This window comes from Diachasmimorpha longicaudata, chromosome 3 (assembly GCF_034640455.1).
Source record: "Diachasmimorpha longicaudata isolate KC_UGA_2023 chromosome 3, iyDiaLong2, whole genome shotgun sequence".
Taxonomy (NCBI): domain Eukaryota; kingdom Metazoa; phylum Arthropoda; class Insecta; order Hymenoptera; family Braconidae; genus Diachasmimorpha; species Diachasmimorpha longicaudata.
In genome coordinates this window covers 11801733-11818927 of record NC_087227.1, presented here as the reverse complement: position 1 = coordinate 11818927, position 17195 = coordinate 11801733, and the positions used below count along the sequence as shown (strand labels likewise).

General features: G+C 38.3%; 2 protein-coding genes across 8 annotated transcripts in view; one reads left to right on the top strand and one right to left on the bottom strand.

The window, feature by feature from the left end:
* The first annotated feature begins 57 nt into the window (after positions 1-57).
* Positions 58-17195, top strand: part of LOC135160184 (zinc finger CCCH domain-containing protein 18) — a 52003-nt gene continuing 34865 nt past the window's right edge. Inside the window, exons 1-2 of one of the 5 annotated variants that reach the window (XM_064116454.1) lie at positions 58-296; positions 987-1169. The gene's annotated coding sequence lies outside the window, so the exon portion shown is untranslated. The other 4 variants (XM_064116457.1, XM_064116458.1, XM_064116455.1 and 1 more) reach the window with 4 other exon arrangements.
* LOC135160203 (sodium/hydrogen exchanger 9B1-like) lies at positions 1508-7544 on the bottom strand. 3 transcript variants are annotated; one of them, XM_064116511.1, is made up of 8 exons: positions 7475-7544; positions 7073-7376; positions 6103-6314; positions 5631-6000; positions 4904-5267; positions 4117-4428; positions 3701-3802; positions 1508-2251 (listed from the first exon to the last, which is right to left on the bottom strand). In XM_064116511.1, the coding sequence occupies exons 2-8, from the start codon at positions 7099-7101 to the stop codon at positions 1973-1975; spliced, it is 1668 nt and encodes a 555-aa protein (XP_063972581.1). In that variant the 5' UTR covers positions 7102-7376; positions 7475-7544; the 3' UTR covers positions 1508-1972. The 3 variants fall into 3 exon arrangements, with proteins under 3 accessions (XP_063972581.1, XP_063972582.1, XP_063972578.1); XM_064116512.1 differs by having other exon boundaries at positions 4904-5022; positions 5095-5267; positions 7073-7535; XM_064116508.1 differs by having other exon boundaries at positions 7073-7535.

Below are 17195 nucleotides of genomic sequence, written 5' to 3'. Positions count from 1 at the left end.
GCTGCAGATGGCTGAAATTGTGAGACTTCCTTACAGTTGAGCATTTCAGTTGCGCATGTTTCGTGTGTTGAGAGTGACAAAATGGAGTACCAAGAATTGAGTAAAATAATACAACTGAATTTCGATATCAAATCATACAGCAAATGTAATCAATCAGAAAGCTCTACTCTCTGACTCATGTCTTCTTTCCGTTGATCCGTGGAATTGTCCTGTATGTATTGTATTGAAGCCAAAGGGTTTTAACGAATTATTGACTTCTCCTACCATCGATTTTAGCTAGGAAAGATTTTCTCCCGGTAAGAAAAATCCATTAAATTGAAATTCCATTTTATTATTTTGCACAATTTTTATCGAAAGTTTGAAGTTGGGATCAACTTGGGGAATTTACTACATAAAACAACCCCCGCAAGCTTTAGAGTTTCGTTTCGAAGTTCTTTGTTTGAGTCAAGAGAAAATGGCGACCAGTTTTCCCAAAATGGCTGACAATCCTATGCGGGAGGTTCTCTGTCTCTGGTTGTCGCAGATCATAAAATGAGACAGAGGTTCACGTAGTGCGGTGGAGAGACCACGGAAGCTTCTCTGCGTCGCTACGTTTCCCCCTTTTCCCCTTCACGCAATCCCTACCACCCCACCGCGACCATTATGACAATCCATCGAACAGCAGTCGGCTGTCGGTCGCGGTGACATAAGTTTCGTTCTCGTGAGTGTTTTTACGTTGTAATCGTCAAGCTCATCGACACTTCCGTGATTTATTCAATTATTTGACGTGCGATGAACATAATAAACAATAGATATGACCGTGAACACTAGTTATTGACGCCATTGGACCCGAAAATGTGAGGAACCTCACGTCGAATTTATTATTTGCGTTTTAATTTTTTTTTGAGGAGAAAAATTATTGAAAAATCAGTGCTTTTTTTATTTCTTACGAATGATAATTAATTTTTCTTGAATATAATCAATAATATATTATTTTTAACTCTTAGTCAAAAAATATTGGAGTGTTCAAGTGGTGATTGACGAACATTTGATCGAAAATCAGTGAGATTCTTTGTGAGTGAGAGCCTTTGAAAAACCGTGTTTTCAAAGTAAAAATAATTCAAGTGTTTTGATCCCGAGTTATTCTGCGAAGGCCTCAACCTATGGAGCATTACCTTCTCCTATAGAAGGTAAGATTCAAAGATAATTAACATAAATAACGCATGAGAGCACTGAATTATGCATTTCAACGTTTAACGGCAGATGAATTTCACTGCTTTAAACCTTCATTCGTATTTTAATTCATAATGAAACAATAGAGTCAGTAAAACTATATGTATATACAACAGGCGCGTTGTACTTGTGTTTACGATTGTGTTTATTATGTAATAGAGCGATATTGAGATTGTTATCGCTTGGGCATTCAGGGGTCATGGATTATCACAGTGATTACGTGTATTTCCTTTGTTTTCAACTATCGATTTTCAGAGATTTAGTTTCTCGAGAGAAAAAGAACTCAATCATTAAAGTTTTTTCACTTTTGTCATTATTTTTAATGACTTTTCTATGCAGCAATCAATCAAGTCAGACTGAAGTTTTGGGCTAAGAACCTGGGGGAGGGAGAGGGAGGTTAAACGCACGAATCGAAAAAAATTAAGCAGTATCAACAACTTTATTTCATTATTTTTCCTCATCATTGAATCTTTTGAGATGAATTTTTTTTGGGTTTGCGAGTAGAAAAAATACCGATACCAACTATTTATTTTGAAACCATTTTGCCCCATATTTAATTGAAACACAATGTACAAATCATTTCCACACTTCAATATATTTTTGGGAGACTGACAAGCAATCAAAGAGCGAAATAAACGTAGAATCAGTGGTGATTTGAAGTCAGTTATTTCTTTGGACACGTAATAAAACTCATGTGTTGTTTTTATGACTCTACCGCGTCCGGTAATTCTGGAAATTAATTTTATGAAATTGGAATGAATTATGACGGAATTCTCAAAGAAGAATTCCTCTGTCTGTTGTTGTATACTGGTTGCAAACTCGTCCACCTGAGGAAACTCAATTCCCTGTTTCGATTAATTTCGTCCTCTTCGAGACGATTTAATAGCAATGGTCCTGATACCATCATAATAATGGCACCCAGTGGCGCCAGAAAGACAATGGCCACGACTGATATACGTACGACGTCCATGGCCAGGGATATTTCCTTTTCATCGTCTATAAGACGAGCCTCTTCCAGTGCCATCGGCGCGAGTGCTGCCTAAATAAACAAAAACAGATGATGACGCTAGGAATAACATGGAAATTCTTCATAAAAGATTTGCAATGCAAAAAACCTAAATAGACGGCAGACCAACAGAGCAGTAAATTTTGTTTAATTTTTCGTTAATTCCAATTCATTGTGACGGTTCGATGCAGAATTATTTAGAGAATGTCAGTGTAGAGATCAAAGTGTTGGGAGAAATTTTTTATCGAGTAATATTCGCATACCACTGTACAGGCATTGTTCGCTGCCACCGTTGGAATAATATTGAATTCCAGAAATCATTGAATTCTGTTGATGAAATATTTTAATAAAATTTCGGGAGGAAATCTGTATAAAAATACGAAATGATAGTTAGCAGATCAATTACACAGGCAAAACATTGACCAATTACCGGAATGGAATTGGTTAGCATCATCGAACATTCGCATACATTCAGAACCCATTCAGACTGAATGTAATTAAAAATTAACCTAAATGTCTGGGAATTTATTTGCTTTTCATCAACTGTTCAATTGAAATCAATCAATCCGCCAACTCCAATTTCAAATCCGTCTCTTCCAACTTTTACTGAAATATTCCATGAAAAATAGCTATGTTACCGCATTAATTGCCGTAAAAACATGTCTTTTCTCGTGTTACTCCAACTATCAGAGCAAAAGGGACTAACAGTCAGGGTCTGGATCCGGAAATTTCCCCCGGTATCCAGTGACACTCTTCCCATCCTTTCCTCTACATTCTGCTCACAGTTTTTTTCAATTAACCCTCGTTGATTGCACTCAACCGATTTCCCCAAATGTTCTTTTGATCTTTAGTTTAAAAAATTGCTAACATTGCTCGTAATTCAATGACTGTTCAAATGCTTCTGCTATCGATTTCTTTATGAACCTCGTGGCATTGAAGTTTTCCATAAAAAATACACAACACTGAGGGGTAAATAATAATCATAGAATAAACTGGGACAAACGACCGATAAATCAATGGACCAATAACCGTGAAAGCTTGTACTACTTATAAAATATTTAATTAACATTTTTATTCTCATTTCACTAGTGGAATTAGCGTTCTAGGAAATAAAAAATTGTTTAGCCTCATTTCTCTGGGAATAACCCCAATTAAATTAGGAAATAACGAGGAAATTGCCAAAAAGGGGGCAATGAAAAAATTTCATATGCAATCACTCTAGTTTTTTTTCGTAATTCTACGAGACGGGTGAAAACCGGGGCAATGAGAATAGACTCATTAAATAGGAAAATTTTTCATTCCACTCATGGCTCACGAATCCATTTTACCCCACCAATTGTTTCTATACATTTTTCCTCGTGACCTGAGGAACTCTTCTTAATACATTCACTTCAGTTTTTGATAGAAATAATCATGATACGGAGAGCGACGAATTTCCTGTATCTAACGTTTGATTTTCAAACAACTGTTTAAACAAATTACTTGAAGTGTGCCTTTCGGTAACCATGCTAATGCCACGAAAACTCGTTCCTTCAGTGTAAAAGGGGTGCGATAGGTCGTCAGAATGGTGAAAGCACTTCTAGCCTGGAGCAGAGAATATTTTTTAAAAGTCGATAAAACATAAATATGAAACATCAACATTGGCTGAAGGCCATTGCCTCAAACTTCCCTCTTTTCCGTCATCGATTTCAGCACTTTCTACAGACGGAATGGAATGAAAATAGTATCGTCAGATAGATGGAAAAGTTTCCTCTCTCAAGTCCTGGGGTTCATAATCAGGATTTAAAATGGAAAATTCACCGGACTATCTGATGACATCCCTGTTAGAGAATCCTATTTTTGGGAAGTTATGAAGGCATTGTCTTCTCATCTAATCAACACAATCAGCATAAACCTACAACTAGACCGATGATTATGCATATCACATGCAGGCCAAATCTCTGGGGTGACCACAGGGTAAAGTCAATCTCCGCTCCAATGATGCCCACCAACACTGGCTGCATAAAGTGCCAGAGAAAATGGCTTACACGACGTAGTGGAGTCACGTCGAATGTTATACCTGACAAGAGTTTCCAACCCCGTGCTGCTACGAAGGACATTGATACTGTAGCTAAGTATCCACCACCAGTAACAGCAAATTTTGAAGCACCTATGGTGCACATCAGAGATCCCAGGATGAGCGAGCTCGCTCTGTACCATGTCACATACTTCTAAACTTTAGAAAGATTAAGTGAATTTGGGCGATTCTTCAGGAAGAGAGTTTGGCAAGTTGGAGGGTGGAAATGACCCCAGTGAGTGGTTGGGGAAGAGCTGAGTTTCTAACATTGACTTTGAAGAGTACTTCACAGAAAGAAGATTAACTTTTTGGAGAAGAGATATATCATCGATTTTTCGGAATTCAGTGCTAGTGAATGATGATTCGCGATTACGAAATTTAATTAATTTTTCTCCCACACGGGGAGGATTTTTTATTTAATCTTCCGGAAAAAATGACCATCATCTTGGCCTCCCTCTGAAGATAATCTGGGGAACGCGGATGAAATCTCCTAAAATGCCATTGTCTCCAATGTTCTCAACCCACTGTAAATTCTCAGTCCCTTTCCCCCAGAATGTGAATGAGCCTCTTCAAATATCTCCAGCGACATCAGAAATTAGATGGTAATTTTAACGGTTGAATGCACTCACCGTATTTCTGTGGGGCAAAAAAGCAAAAATTAATCCAAGCACTAGACCCACGGTTAAACCAAGCAGAAGATCACGTACACCTCCCGGCACGTATGACCAAAAGCCATGAACATCCTGGTCTGGATAACATATTACATGATGGAATGATTCATTAGGATGAGAAAAAAAAATTGTAATGAGAAAAATGTCACCTGTAAAGACGAATGAGTAACAGACGGAAAAAAGTGAAACTATGTGAACATCGTCGATCGATGCTGCTGTACAGAGGAGTGTCGCCATACCTCTGTCCTCACCGTAGCCTTTGTCTGCCAGTGCTAGAATACAGTTCACTGTCACCACTGGTGACAGACAAGCGACGATTGTTCTGAAAAAACAAACAAAATAACTATCAAACTCGATAAAAAAATTTATTTTCAACAGATTTCTGTTCAAAGCAGTTTGTCACATATTTGGGAGAGGGGGAAATAGAAAATTTTCCGTTGTTTGAGTGGAAAAATTTCCAATTTCCATAACCGGTCAGACAAAGATTTTTAGCCCAGTGGATGAAATGGGACATTTTCTCAGCTATCGAATGAGAGTATTTCTATTCTTTTGTGACTTCCGATTCTCATGAAAATCAAATTGATTCGAGTTTATTGAAACTTGAAGAAGGAAATCGCTCGTAAAAAAATTTGTGGACACTTTTTTTTTATTTCTTCGGCAGTAGTAAAATAGCCAGACAACTCACCCGGTCAGAAATGCCCAGTCCCAGGGATAATCCAGAATAAATTTACACGCCAATCCAAGAGTAAGAAATTCCACTGTGCATGGAATAAGTGCTAGACAAAGCAAAAAATACGGATGTTTCTGAATAGCTGTTGTCGTAAGCTGCAAGCCAGCCCGTATCATAATAAATGTCAGACATAGAGTCCGAATTTTTCCAGTTGTACGGGCTCCAATTTCCTCATGTATATCGTAAATTCCAGTACCACGGAAAATCATACCGGCTAGGAGCATACCAAATACAGGTGGTATATTGAGATATGGAATGTACGCGAGACTCCAACCGAGAGCGTAGGAGGATACTATTAACCAGAATAGTCCGAATATACTTCCACCTATTGAAAATCATTATTTATTACTCTCAATGATCAAATCAATTGTCGTGCTACGTAAACGAATGGACAAAATCAAATTGATTTGATAAAGATTGATAATACCTGGTGCCATAGGTGGTCCAATGAGAGCATACAATGTCCCAAAGGCAACTGTCAATATTGACAGGGAGGTTAATAGCCATAGGATGCTTGACCACGTGATTGCTTCGCCCAGGCACGATGAGATTGCATGGTTTACCGGTATGTTGCGGATTACTGGGTGACAGAAAATTGCCCTGCCGCAGCATGTTTCGTCCGAGCCATTGCCCTCGTTTCTGTTTCAACAAAAATCGACAAGAAAAGTCAGACAATCTAGGATTATACCCAATCCCCCTACCCCTATTCATTGTGTAACATTACGCTCGGTCTCAACGTGTAGACGGGAAAATTTACGATGGATAACACCGGCTGACGATGGAAAATCTATTTTTTCTTAAATTTTTTTCAATCTCAATTACATCAGCCTCATTGGTTATAACACGGGGTAATTGAGTTGGAAACATGGAATGAAAATAGAAATACAATTCAGCCCCGTATGCACTTGCAATCTTGATGAAATTGATCTCCTGAGCTTTTGGATTTTTCTGTTGGGAAACCCCCTGCGACAAACTGAAGCCAATTGCCAATGAAAATTAAATATTCTTCTATATTTCATTTTTTTGGAATATTTTTTCGAGGATATATTTCCATCCTAGATGCCGTGAACTATCTCGTTGATTATGATTACTGGGCCCAGGAAATGTTCGTTGCAGAATACCGGCTAATTACCAAAACGTGGTTTTAGCCTAGATCTCGTTCTCCCCCTCAAACCCCATCCGGTGAAGCTAATGACCTCGTCAGCCTACATTTTCAGCCTGTTTTTTCTCGATATAACAGATTGGTGTACTCTTTAATCCCCTCGTAAATTTCTTTTTAAAAGATTACCCTAGATCATAAATTCGGTAACGTTTTTGTCAAACTAACCCGGACGGTATTTGGCCGCGAATGCCACCAAATTCGGGTTAAAAGCCATGCAAATTTTTGTTTTTATTACTGATCATTTTCCTCCTGGACATTAGCCATTGCACCATCAGAATCTTCTCACGTACTCTCCAACTGTTCAAATCACCAGTCACATCCTCGTATATCACAATATAACAGGACAGCTTTCTAGATGTCCCTTGGAATCGCTGACACGTGATTTAAAATATTCCAATCACTTTTATTTACTGTTTGGTGATTGACAAGAGCGAGTAATACCACTGGACAGGCCTATCCTAGTGTATCTCAATTCTTGCTTTATCCTCTCTCCATCGTCCAAAATATTGGCAGACAAAGCCGTTTCTTAACCTCAAAAACTAGAGAAAAAAAATTGGAGGAAATTTCTACGTATGTACTCCAATCATTGACTTCTACCCCTTATAAACAACATCGAAAAAAGAAGTCTGAACCTCACGTTTTATTTATCAATACAGACGAGTGGGTATCATGAGTAAAACAACAAACATCAGAGAACTCGAATTCTTCAACCAGAAAAAAATATATAAGTTGAAATAAAAAGTTGAGTAAGAACTTTCATCCCTTTATCCAGAAGAGAGTCCTTTGTTTTTTCTCATCTAGTTTCAGTATTTTCATCCGAGATATTTTTACTTTTATCTAGAGGCTTTTATTCCTATTTGAGTATCAAAGGCTAGATCAGAGAAAAATTTGATACGAATGGAGAGCGAAAAGAATAAATCGGGTTTCTGGTTTTGATTACTTTGATAAGGGCATGGAAGAGTGAATATCACGAGTTTATGATTCCGGGCGGTGGATAAGGGCGGGGGCGGGGTCTAGGTGGGAAAATTTACTGGTTATGGAATTATTGTCTTTCGCAATTTCATGAAATACGGATTTTTCGAAACTGAATGAATGAACTTTTTGTTGTTAATTATTTCTTTGATGGTCATCTTATCTGTGATTAAAGTACCCAATAAAACTGGTAAATGCTATCCTGATTGATTCATCTTTGTAATGAATCTCCTTAAAATAAACTCTGCTTCGAAAACCAAAAGGTAAAACCATCGAAAATTCCCCCAGTTTGATCCCGGAGTCTGATTTCATCCCTCTTACTCTTTTCCTTTGCGCCGACGCCACTTTCACCCGACAATTCCGTTCTCCCTCTTCTCCCCCGCGCGCTCTCTCTCTCTCTCTGTTTCTCTTTTGCTCTTATCCTCTTCCTCAGCATGTCCCGGCGTCATCCTCGTTTCCTTCTAGTCCTGTCGAGACTACCGACGATTACACGTCGATGTAAAACCCAGGGCAACCGGAATTGTACGCGGAAGAGGGAGACGGAGAGAATTAAATAAATTGGGGGGTGATTCTTTTTTTTCTTATTTTTATCGGTTAAGTTCCGGCGCTCGTCTTCAGTTGCATAAACCCCACGACGTCTTCGCACGGGGGTAATTTCAGGGAATTATCGGATAGAAGGGGGAGAGCAATAACGTCACCTGCTAGACTCTCGTGACGCACCTGTCGACATTGAATTTTTTTTCAAACTGTTTTTGACGCTTTCTCACGGGGATATATAATTCAGGAATTCGCGGACGTGTGAGATTGTTTTTGTATGTAAACTTATCAAATATTAATTCATCTTGTTTTTTTTTCGAGTGTTTGGTGTGTGATGGATCGAGTGATGGAATAGAATCGAATGGAGACAATAGGTTTGCAGGTAAAAGTCGCTTTTTGTAATTTTTACAAAAATTTCGATTTTCCTTTTTTTCTTTGTGCTAACACAAGCGAGAATATCTTCATTTATTTGCCATCGATTGATTTAACAGAAAATTGGAAAACTTGGTGACTTTTGTGGAGCCTTGAACAAGGGGAGGTCAGACTATTTTTTTCATCTCATTGATAAATAACTACATTTGAGTTGATTTTTATTTGCCCATGAACTGAGTGTCATATGATGTATCGAGTTTCCGAGTAAATAGAGGATGCGAGAGAATTCCATCGATGAGAGGAAAATATTTCTAATGAAAAAAGTTTCTCGGAATTTCATTCCATCATCATTGATGGAAGTTCGATTCGTGGGGAATTGAGGGAATGATTTTTTGATGCTTCTGACATTCTGTACAGTATTGAACTCTATTCTGTATCGCAGAACGGATCATTCGGTTCTTTTTTACCCCAGAAAATGGGAAAATTTTCATTCTATTCAATGAAATACGCGAATGCAATTTTGCTTTCATGTTTCCCATTGGCGGAAGTAAAGCGGAGGTAGAGAATCATCCTATTGTGTAGTGAAAAAAATTTGCTATTTCAAAGTGTGGTTTCATCCTACTTTGCTTTCATATTTCCTACTTTATCACCAAAAAATGAAGTTTCTGCACTGGAAAAAAATATAATTATAAAAAATATAATTTTGTCAAAAATTCAAGATCATAGCATATTAACTTGTGTTCATGATCCTTAAAAAAGTATACGACTCGTGTTTGTAAAACCTCCACTCACTTTTCTCACCTCCAAATCGCCTAAAATGAACTCTTTTGAAACTTTAATATCTTCCCTCTGGTACTAGTGTAGCCGTACGGAAACGTCGATATCTATTTTAGTTTTCGTCAATGCAGAGGGGCGAGAGGGTGAAGGGGGGGGGGTCTAGGGAGGTAGTGCACAAGTCACTTGTCCCTGTCAAGTGGATTTAAGGTCATTGAACTTGTTCATTGATCGCAAAACTAGTACTTTTGCCTTCTTTTCTGCATCGCTCATTACAAAACTCAATAGTGCAAGTGGCAGGTGGCGGGTTAACGGGTAATGTAGACAGATTGTGCTTGCCACGATTAAACGCCACTCCTTTAAAATTTGCTGGCTATTGAATGATAAAATGGGTTATTGAACCGTTTAATGAAGAATTTCAGCCGTAATTCGTTGGAAATTTTTAGAGGAAAGGAGTGCTACCATGCTGGGGTTAATAAATTAAATTTAACAAAACTAATAAGTTAAAATTGACATACATTTTTTTAATACATTTCGCAACGCGACAATTTAGTACACAGCTCATAAACTCATTGAATACTTCCTGTGAAAGAATTTTTCCGTCGCTTTGACACAACTCCTGGGGCAAAATGGATTTATAGTCAACGGTTGGGATTGGAAATTTACCCGCCTGCCTAATAGAATTATTCCCATGCTTCTGTGACCCCCTACTCCCGAAATTCATGGCATTTAAGCTTTTACGCCTGTCAAAATATTTTTCAATTAAAAAATGGTATTGATTTTTATTGTCTCGATTAAGTGAATCAGTATAAATCTGTCTGGCCTCTCGAGATCAGACATTCTTTAACTGCGAAGAAAGCGAACTCCTGCTTATCCAAAGGAATCCACTCTCCTAATCTAGTAAAAAAAACTCCAGAAAATATTTGCAACATCTCTAAAAAATCCTTGCCACTCTCCCCAAACCGTCTAGACTCCTCGAAGAATCATAGTAGAAAAAAAAATGGCAACCCTGAAAGGAGATTTCGCATATCTGATATTCCCTAAAATTGATACGAATTGATTGATTCAGCCCAGTGTATGAAGATAGACGAACGAGCGGGATTTGATATAGGGTTTGTGCATATGGAAATTCTGTCGTGTGGAAATGGAGATCGTCGGATGGTTTATCTGCATGTTGATAGTTGAGAGGAGAGGCTTTCGCTGAGGGAATTGGGGATGAGAGAATTGAGAATTTGAAATGAGAAGTGACTTGGAAATTTATATTGAATTTAAGTGAATTGGTAATGGATGTGGGTTAAGCGATGTGAGGTGTTTAGCCATGTAAAAATAATTAAAAGGACTTGTGAGGGGCGGGGGGTGAACAAGAGAATAAAGAATTGAATATGAAAAATATGTGAAAGGGTGCAGTGACACGAAAAATTATGCAATTTAAGGGAAATGAAAATTTCATTGACATAGGCTCTTCTCCCTGTATCCCGGGGGAAGGGCTATTATGATTCAATGTTTTTTCAAATATAGACGTTAGGGAGCCCTATCAAATGAAATTAATTAAAATTTCCCATCATCTTTTTTTATTTTTGAATAAAAAAAATAATTTTCAACTTGTGCTGCTCCAAAACGGGTTCTCACTAGGTTCTTGGGAGTTACGGAGTAAAATGATTTCATAACGAGGGTTTTGAACTGGAAATTTCCCCTGCTGTCTAATGAGTTTACATTCACCTCTGTAGAACTCACCCTCACAAGATAACCTGCTATTGATTACCCAGGATTAAATCCCTCAGTTTGTACAAGTGCCTCTCGAAGGACAAAGCAATCAAAAACTTCATTTTTCCTCACAAACGAGTGAAAAGTGCTTCAATTAAATAATTTTTCATAAAAAAGAGAAAATTATTAAAGTTTTCGTGCAAATTAGATTCAATCGAATAGTTTATTTACCGTTCACGATTTTTTTCCCCATTCGTAGTTGAAAGAAAAACGGTTTTATTCGAGGAAAAGAGAAAAATGAGGGGTAAAAAGGGTTTGTGCCGGTAAAAGGGGTGGGCAAAGGGTGGATGGCCGGGATGTTCAGTGGCCATGGAGTCTCTGAGGAGGAGCTCGTTAGACAGCCTCAGTTGGTTTCTACCTTCATTCTGCTTCACCAAACTCTACTTGACGCTTGAATTGGTATATATCTTTTAACTCTTTCATTTCTACTCATTGTTGGAGTTATCCACAGAGAGCCCGGGGCATTGTAACAGGGAGTTGAGAGGACAATTATACGGGAATTGAAAGTGTATCCATTTCATTTTTTTTTTTCACTGACACTTTGTGGAAGAAACACATGTGCATGGAGAAATAACTCGAGCGGTGGAAATTATTCACTTGGAGATTTTTTTATAGTGAATGCGTGTAGTTTTTTGGAAGTGAGGGCTGAAAGTGGTGAACCTCTTCATTCCCACAGCATCACAGCTCCTGTCCTGAAATCTCGAAATTAAGGGGAAGAAAGTGTTCACGATCATGACATTTGCGTAACATTCCCTTCGCTCCCCAAATATTGACAAAAAAATCAGCTAATTAAGACGAAACACAAATCTGAAAGGTGACGACTAAATTCCCAAATAAATAAATCGCCAATTTGTTGGTAGATAATACACAATCTCCCTTTCCTATTGAAAGGTTTCCCCTGCTTTTCATCGCAGAGGGTAGCACCCCCCCTCGAGAAGACGTTCAGCACACACTGGGGCATTAAATCAGCGGGGTATCCTCGAAACTACCCTATAAAAGCCTGTGCGCCTTTAAAGGACAGAAAATCGATGAAAATCCTGGAGGAAAGAGTCAAATGCTGGGGAGCGAAGAAGGGAAATAATTTCGAAGGGGAAAACGTGGGGATTGTGCACTCATACATGTGTAGCCTTTTTCAACACCGATCGATTTGCTGAATTGATACTCTCTGTCGTGAGGGAGCGCTTATTTCTTTTTCTGCGCGCTATGCATTCCATGAAAATATTCTCTATCGTGAGATGTTTAGTGGGATTTTCAAGTTGGAAAATTGCAATACCAATTCTTTATTCAGAGCTTCGGGTTTAAAGTACCCCATCGAAGCCACAAAGCGATATGCTATATAATCCCTGAGGGGATATTGGTATAATCTTACGGGAGGAGTTTAAAAATCATATAGTTTACTTCGTAAATCAATTCCGTAGGATTTAACAAAGGTGAAAGTATTTATCGTTTCTTTTGACAGAAAACAGTGACACGACTAACTTATTCTCCTAAACTATCCTTCCCCCTGAAATTTCTTTATTGCCACCGAAAAATCGATGACTAAACATCTCCCCCTTTTTTATTGATCCATAAAAACCGTGAAAAATCGCGTGGAACTGGCATTGGGCCGAAATAGCCCCTGTCCCCCGTTCCCAGCCCGTCTTACCCTGACACTGCGTCCTTATACCTTTCACGATTTAACTCCAGTGGCGATGGCTCTCGCGTTCGCCCTACGCCAGACGTTGTCCCCTCTCCCTTTGATATCTACCTCCCCTACACCCATACAATACCGTTGTGAATGTGTGGTGGAGACCCGGAGTACGGATGGAGGCACACCAAGAAGCGACTTGTGGTGAAAAAAAAGACTCGACTCCAGTCTCCAACACGCCACGCTCGAGCGAGGTTTATCGTTGACTCCTGACTTATACTCTGTAATCGGTATTTTTAACGTATCAACTATGTCAACATTCAACGTTGAGTAATATCGGAGGGATTATTACGTTTGCGACAGATTAGTGGTCTTTAAAAATCCCAAATTTACACAAAGTAAGAAATATTTAATTTTTCCATCTTACAATTTGTCCTTGGTTAGCTGGAGTGTAGAATTGGGGATGTTTGAGGGGTGGAGGAAGTTGTATGCGAGTATTTCCGGTTTTTCAAAACGGTCGTAAAGTAGTTCTGCTCCGTTATTTCCACAAATGCAAGTGAAATTCAGCTTGAACACAGGAAAATAATATTATTCTCAAGGATAAAGAGGAGATAAAGTGCGTAGTAGTCATTATCGCCATTTGGAAGAGTTGAAAGTAACATGGAATTTGGCAAGATGGATGGATGGGGTCTATTACGGCAGACGAAGCAACCCTTAGTGATTAATTTTTTTTTGTGATTGACGGATTTAATGGAATATGAAATAGTGAAATAGTTCACAAGTGTTGCTATTTTTTAGTTGGATTATGAACTAGGGGCTGTACATTCCACGTCTGTCTAGCACTTGACCGGTTGTCCCCAGGACCCAGCATTTTTTGTGAACCAGGTGCGCAATAGTTAGTGTATACATACGCTTTCAACCGGATAAAACCCCGTTGAATAATTTAGTTGCTGGGGAAACTGTTTTCACGAGGTCGTGAGAAGTTTTTCCGGGGGTCTCTCCACCTCCTGCTATACCTCAAAACATTTCTTCCATAAATGGGAAATGAATTTGGGGTGAATACCAGGAAATAAATTGGGTCGAAGATTTTCTTTACCTCAATTTTGTGCTATTATTTATTATTTCCACCGGAATAATTATAAGTGGGGTTATGAATGAATCTTCAGGAAACTGCATTGTCTAAACATGAATGCATAGGCCATTCATCCCTCAAATATTGTCAGTAAAGCAGCAATGGGATGATCTGCTCGAAAATTGAAGAAATTTCTTTATTCGTATTAATAATGAGATTATAAACATTTAAGTAAACATTTAAACATCACAATTGTAGGTATAATCCTGCAACAATTTTTCAAAAAAATACAAATTCACGCGGATTTTTTAATATGAACAAATCTCCCCGACGAAAACCTCAAGAAAAATATACAAAAAATGTTGACAAAGTCCCGGACGATCGTTCCGCCTCAAAGGACCATTTCCCACCGGCCGAAATAATTTTCTCAGCGGAAATAGCTGCACTCGTAATCCCCCAGAATCATAAATATTTCATAATCACTTTTAATCGTGTCTCTCGGGTCTTGTAAACAATTCCGGTTGTTTTAAGCGGACAACCAAAAATCCCTGAATATTCATAGAATGTCGAGTGAAATTGTGGAAGAATGGGTTGAGATGTTTTCTATACAAAAGGAGCAAAATAATATTTTCAATTGATTAATTAAATACTTTAGAAAGTATTTTCTTTTGATTTAAATTAATTAAATACAGCAAACGATCTTTTCAGGAGAATTCATCATCAACCTCATTTACCCCCTCATCCCAAGCTGATGAGAAAAAAATTCTTCATATGCTTAAAATACCAGAAAAATCATGCGGAATCTGATAAAAAATTATTTAAAGAGAAAAAACTGTCTCATGACTGAGTGCATAAAGTTATCTCCAAAGAAAAATGTCGGGGAAAATTTGTACAATGAGGTAAACTGTGATACTTGCTTGTACAGACACCCTTCTCACCTTTAGGTACCTCCACATTTTCCTCCAAGAAAAAAGCCAAAGAAAGGATAAATGCGAGTGGGAGGGAAATGTGGACGGAGTGAGAGAGGGAGAGAGAAAAAAATGGCTGTGGGTGAAAAGATTCGCATCGTCAACTTTAGACTTTCCCGCTTGGGGAAAGAGAGAAGTAGAATGGAGGAAAAAAAATGGGGAAAGAGTGTACAGAGAGTGTATACAGAGAGAGTGGAGAATGGGCGTGGGGTCGTTTACCTCGTCACTCATTCTCATTTTGCCCATTACATTTTTCGCTTTGTTTGTATCGAGGATATCTCGGGTACTGGGGGAGGGCCTTTTCGGAGGGGTTTGTAGAGTACAAAAATGCTCCTCTAGGGATTTTTTCCTGGTTTAGGAGGTAATTGGGGATTGAACATTATTACATGTTAATGAATTCGTTCTTTTCGCTGGCTAAATAATTAGTTCGTGTGGAGGCTTTATTTGTCATTTTCTTTTAGCGCAATGAGAAAAATTGTTGGAAATATTCCTGAGGCAGAATATATAGTTAAAAATTCATAGTTTCTCAATATATTTTACTGGATAAAAATGTTTGATCACCAGAAAAAATATCCACCCGTGAAAACTTCTTCCAATTCTTTTTTCAACTAAAAATATCGCTCTTATTTACTTCCCGATTCGCTTTTTTCTCTGTTTTCATTTCCATTCAAACGAAATTGGTTGACTATCCGTGATGGGGATCGATTTCCCGTGGATAACAACGCGTTTGCTCATAGCCAGATCCAATATAACTTCCAGTGTTACCTGATAACTCGACGTATGCGCTGAATTTTTTTCATCCCTTCGCTCATTTCTCATTTTTATTAAGAGAATGGAGTCGCCGTTATTAACAGTCATATGCCTGGAAAAGTTTCAGCTCCGGTGAAGTCTAGAGTCAATGTTTCTTGCCTCATCTGGTCACAGACTCTTTTTTCCAGAGAAAATGTGATATTCTGGGGATTTTTATGCCATTCACGGAGGTTGAGAGAGCATGGTTTTTTAATGAAGTGGAAAACGTGGTTTCCCACGTTTTCGACTGGTTTACGGACATGGTAAATTGCCCCATATGAGTATCCATTACGTTCTACGAGCAAAAAATAGGCTGAAATAATTCCAGGACAATTCATAGATAGTTTAATTGTGCTCTGTGCCATCAGAAGGTTTCTTCAGTCATGGGATTTTTAAAATGTATGTCTTTTTTTAATTATCCTCCAAAAGTTAAGCAAGTAGCTGTCGAAGGAATAATTCGGAAAACCCCGGAACTCAACCCAACCCTCTCTGAAGCCCTTGAAAAAATTTTAAAAATTAAAAACCAATATTTTCCACCACTTTTCATTACTCTCACTAATGAAATACAATTTCCGAGATTACGACTGGGGCTCGAGTGAAATGAGACGATTAACGAGTCTCCGGAATCACCTGACGGAGTGCGGTGAAAAACGCCGAAGAAATAAAAGTGAAAAAATTGACAAAGAGAAATGGTGAAGAAAAAAAAACAAAAATAAATAAAAAAACTGAGTGAGGGGAAGTCGTATATATCGAGAGAAGCAATATCGGACGCAATTTTATCCGCAGAATGATCATGTTGGCGGGTGGGTGGAGGGCTAAAATCGGAGGGTGGAGGTGGTTATACAGTTGAGAGTATGAGCCATTAATTTCTCGAATCGAGGAAACGAAAACAACGCACAAACCCGGAAATTCTCTGAATCCACGAAAGTTCCACTGCAATGAGGGATTGTGAGTGGCGGAGGGTTGGGGGGGGGGAGGGGGTTAGTGAAGTTGTCGATCGATCGAGTGTGGTTGCACTAAAATGTGAGGGTTACCTCTTGGTTTAACCGAGAAAAATCCGAATTTTCAGTAGTTATATTTTTTAAATTACAAACAATATTCTATTATTCCGCTTCATTGAATTTTGCCGCAATGTTTATTCATTACTCCCACTTTATACTCTATAGACTCTAAAAAGTACCTAAGAAACTAACTTGAAAATCATGGGGCGAAATGGGTTTATCGTCAGTGTTTTAATCGTAAAGTTCCCCTGCAATCTATCTAGTTCTCCCTCACCCTCGTCACTCTCAAGAACTTCAGGAAAATGTTTCATTATCTTCATAACCTTATCTTCTACCCCGTGATTAACTGTATAAATTAATGAAAGAAGCCCTCGACAGTCTTGAATGTCTACGCGATATTATTCACAAGAGGGACAATTTTGCATTTATAAGTTTTTATGCCACTGAGGACAGTCAAATGTAGATCCTTTTTTCAATTTATT

What these genes read in the sequence shown, in the direction of transcription:
- LOC135160203 (XM_064116511.1), bottom strand. Translation starts at nt 7,101, where the DNA reads ATGGCTAATGTCCAGGAGGAAAATGATCA. An exon ending in GTCCAGGAGGAAAATGATCA is followed by an intron (nt 6,315 to 7,072) that starts GTAATAAAAACA and finishes TTGTTGAAACAG; the next exon opens with AAACGAGGGCAATGGCTCGG. An exon ending in GACTGGGCATTTCTGACCGG is followed by an intron (nt 5,268 to 5,630) that starts GTGAGTTGTCTG and finishes TTGTTTTTTCAG; the next exon opens with AACAATCGTCGCTTGTCTGT.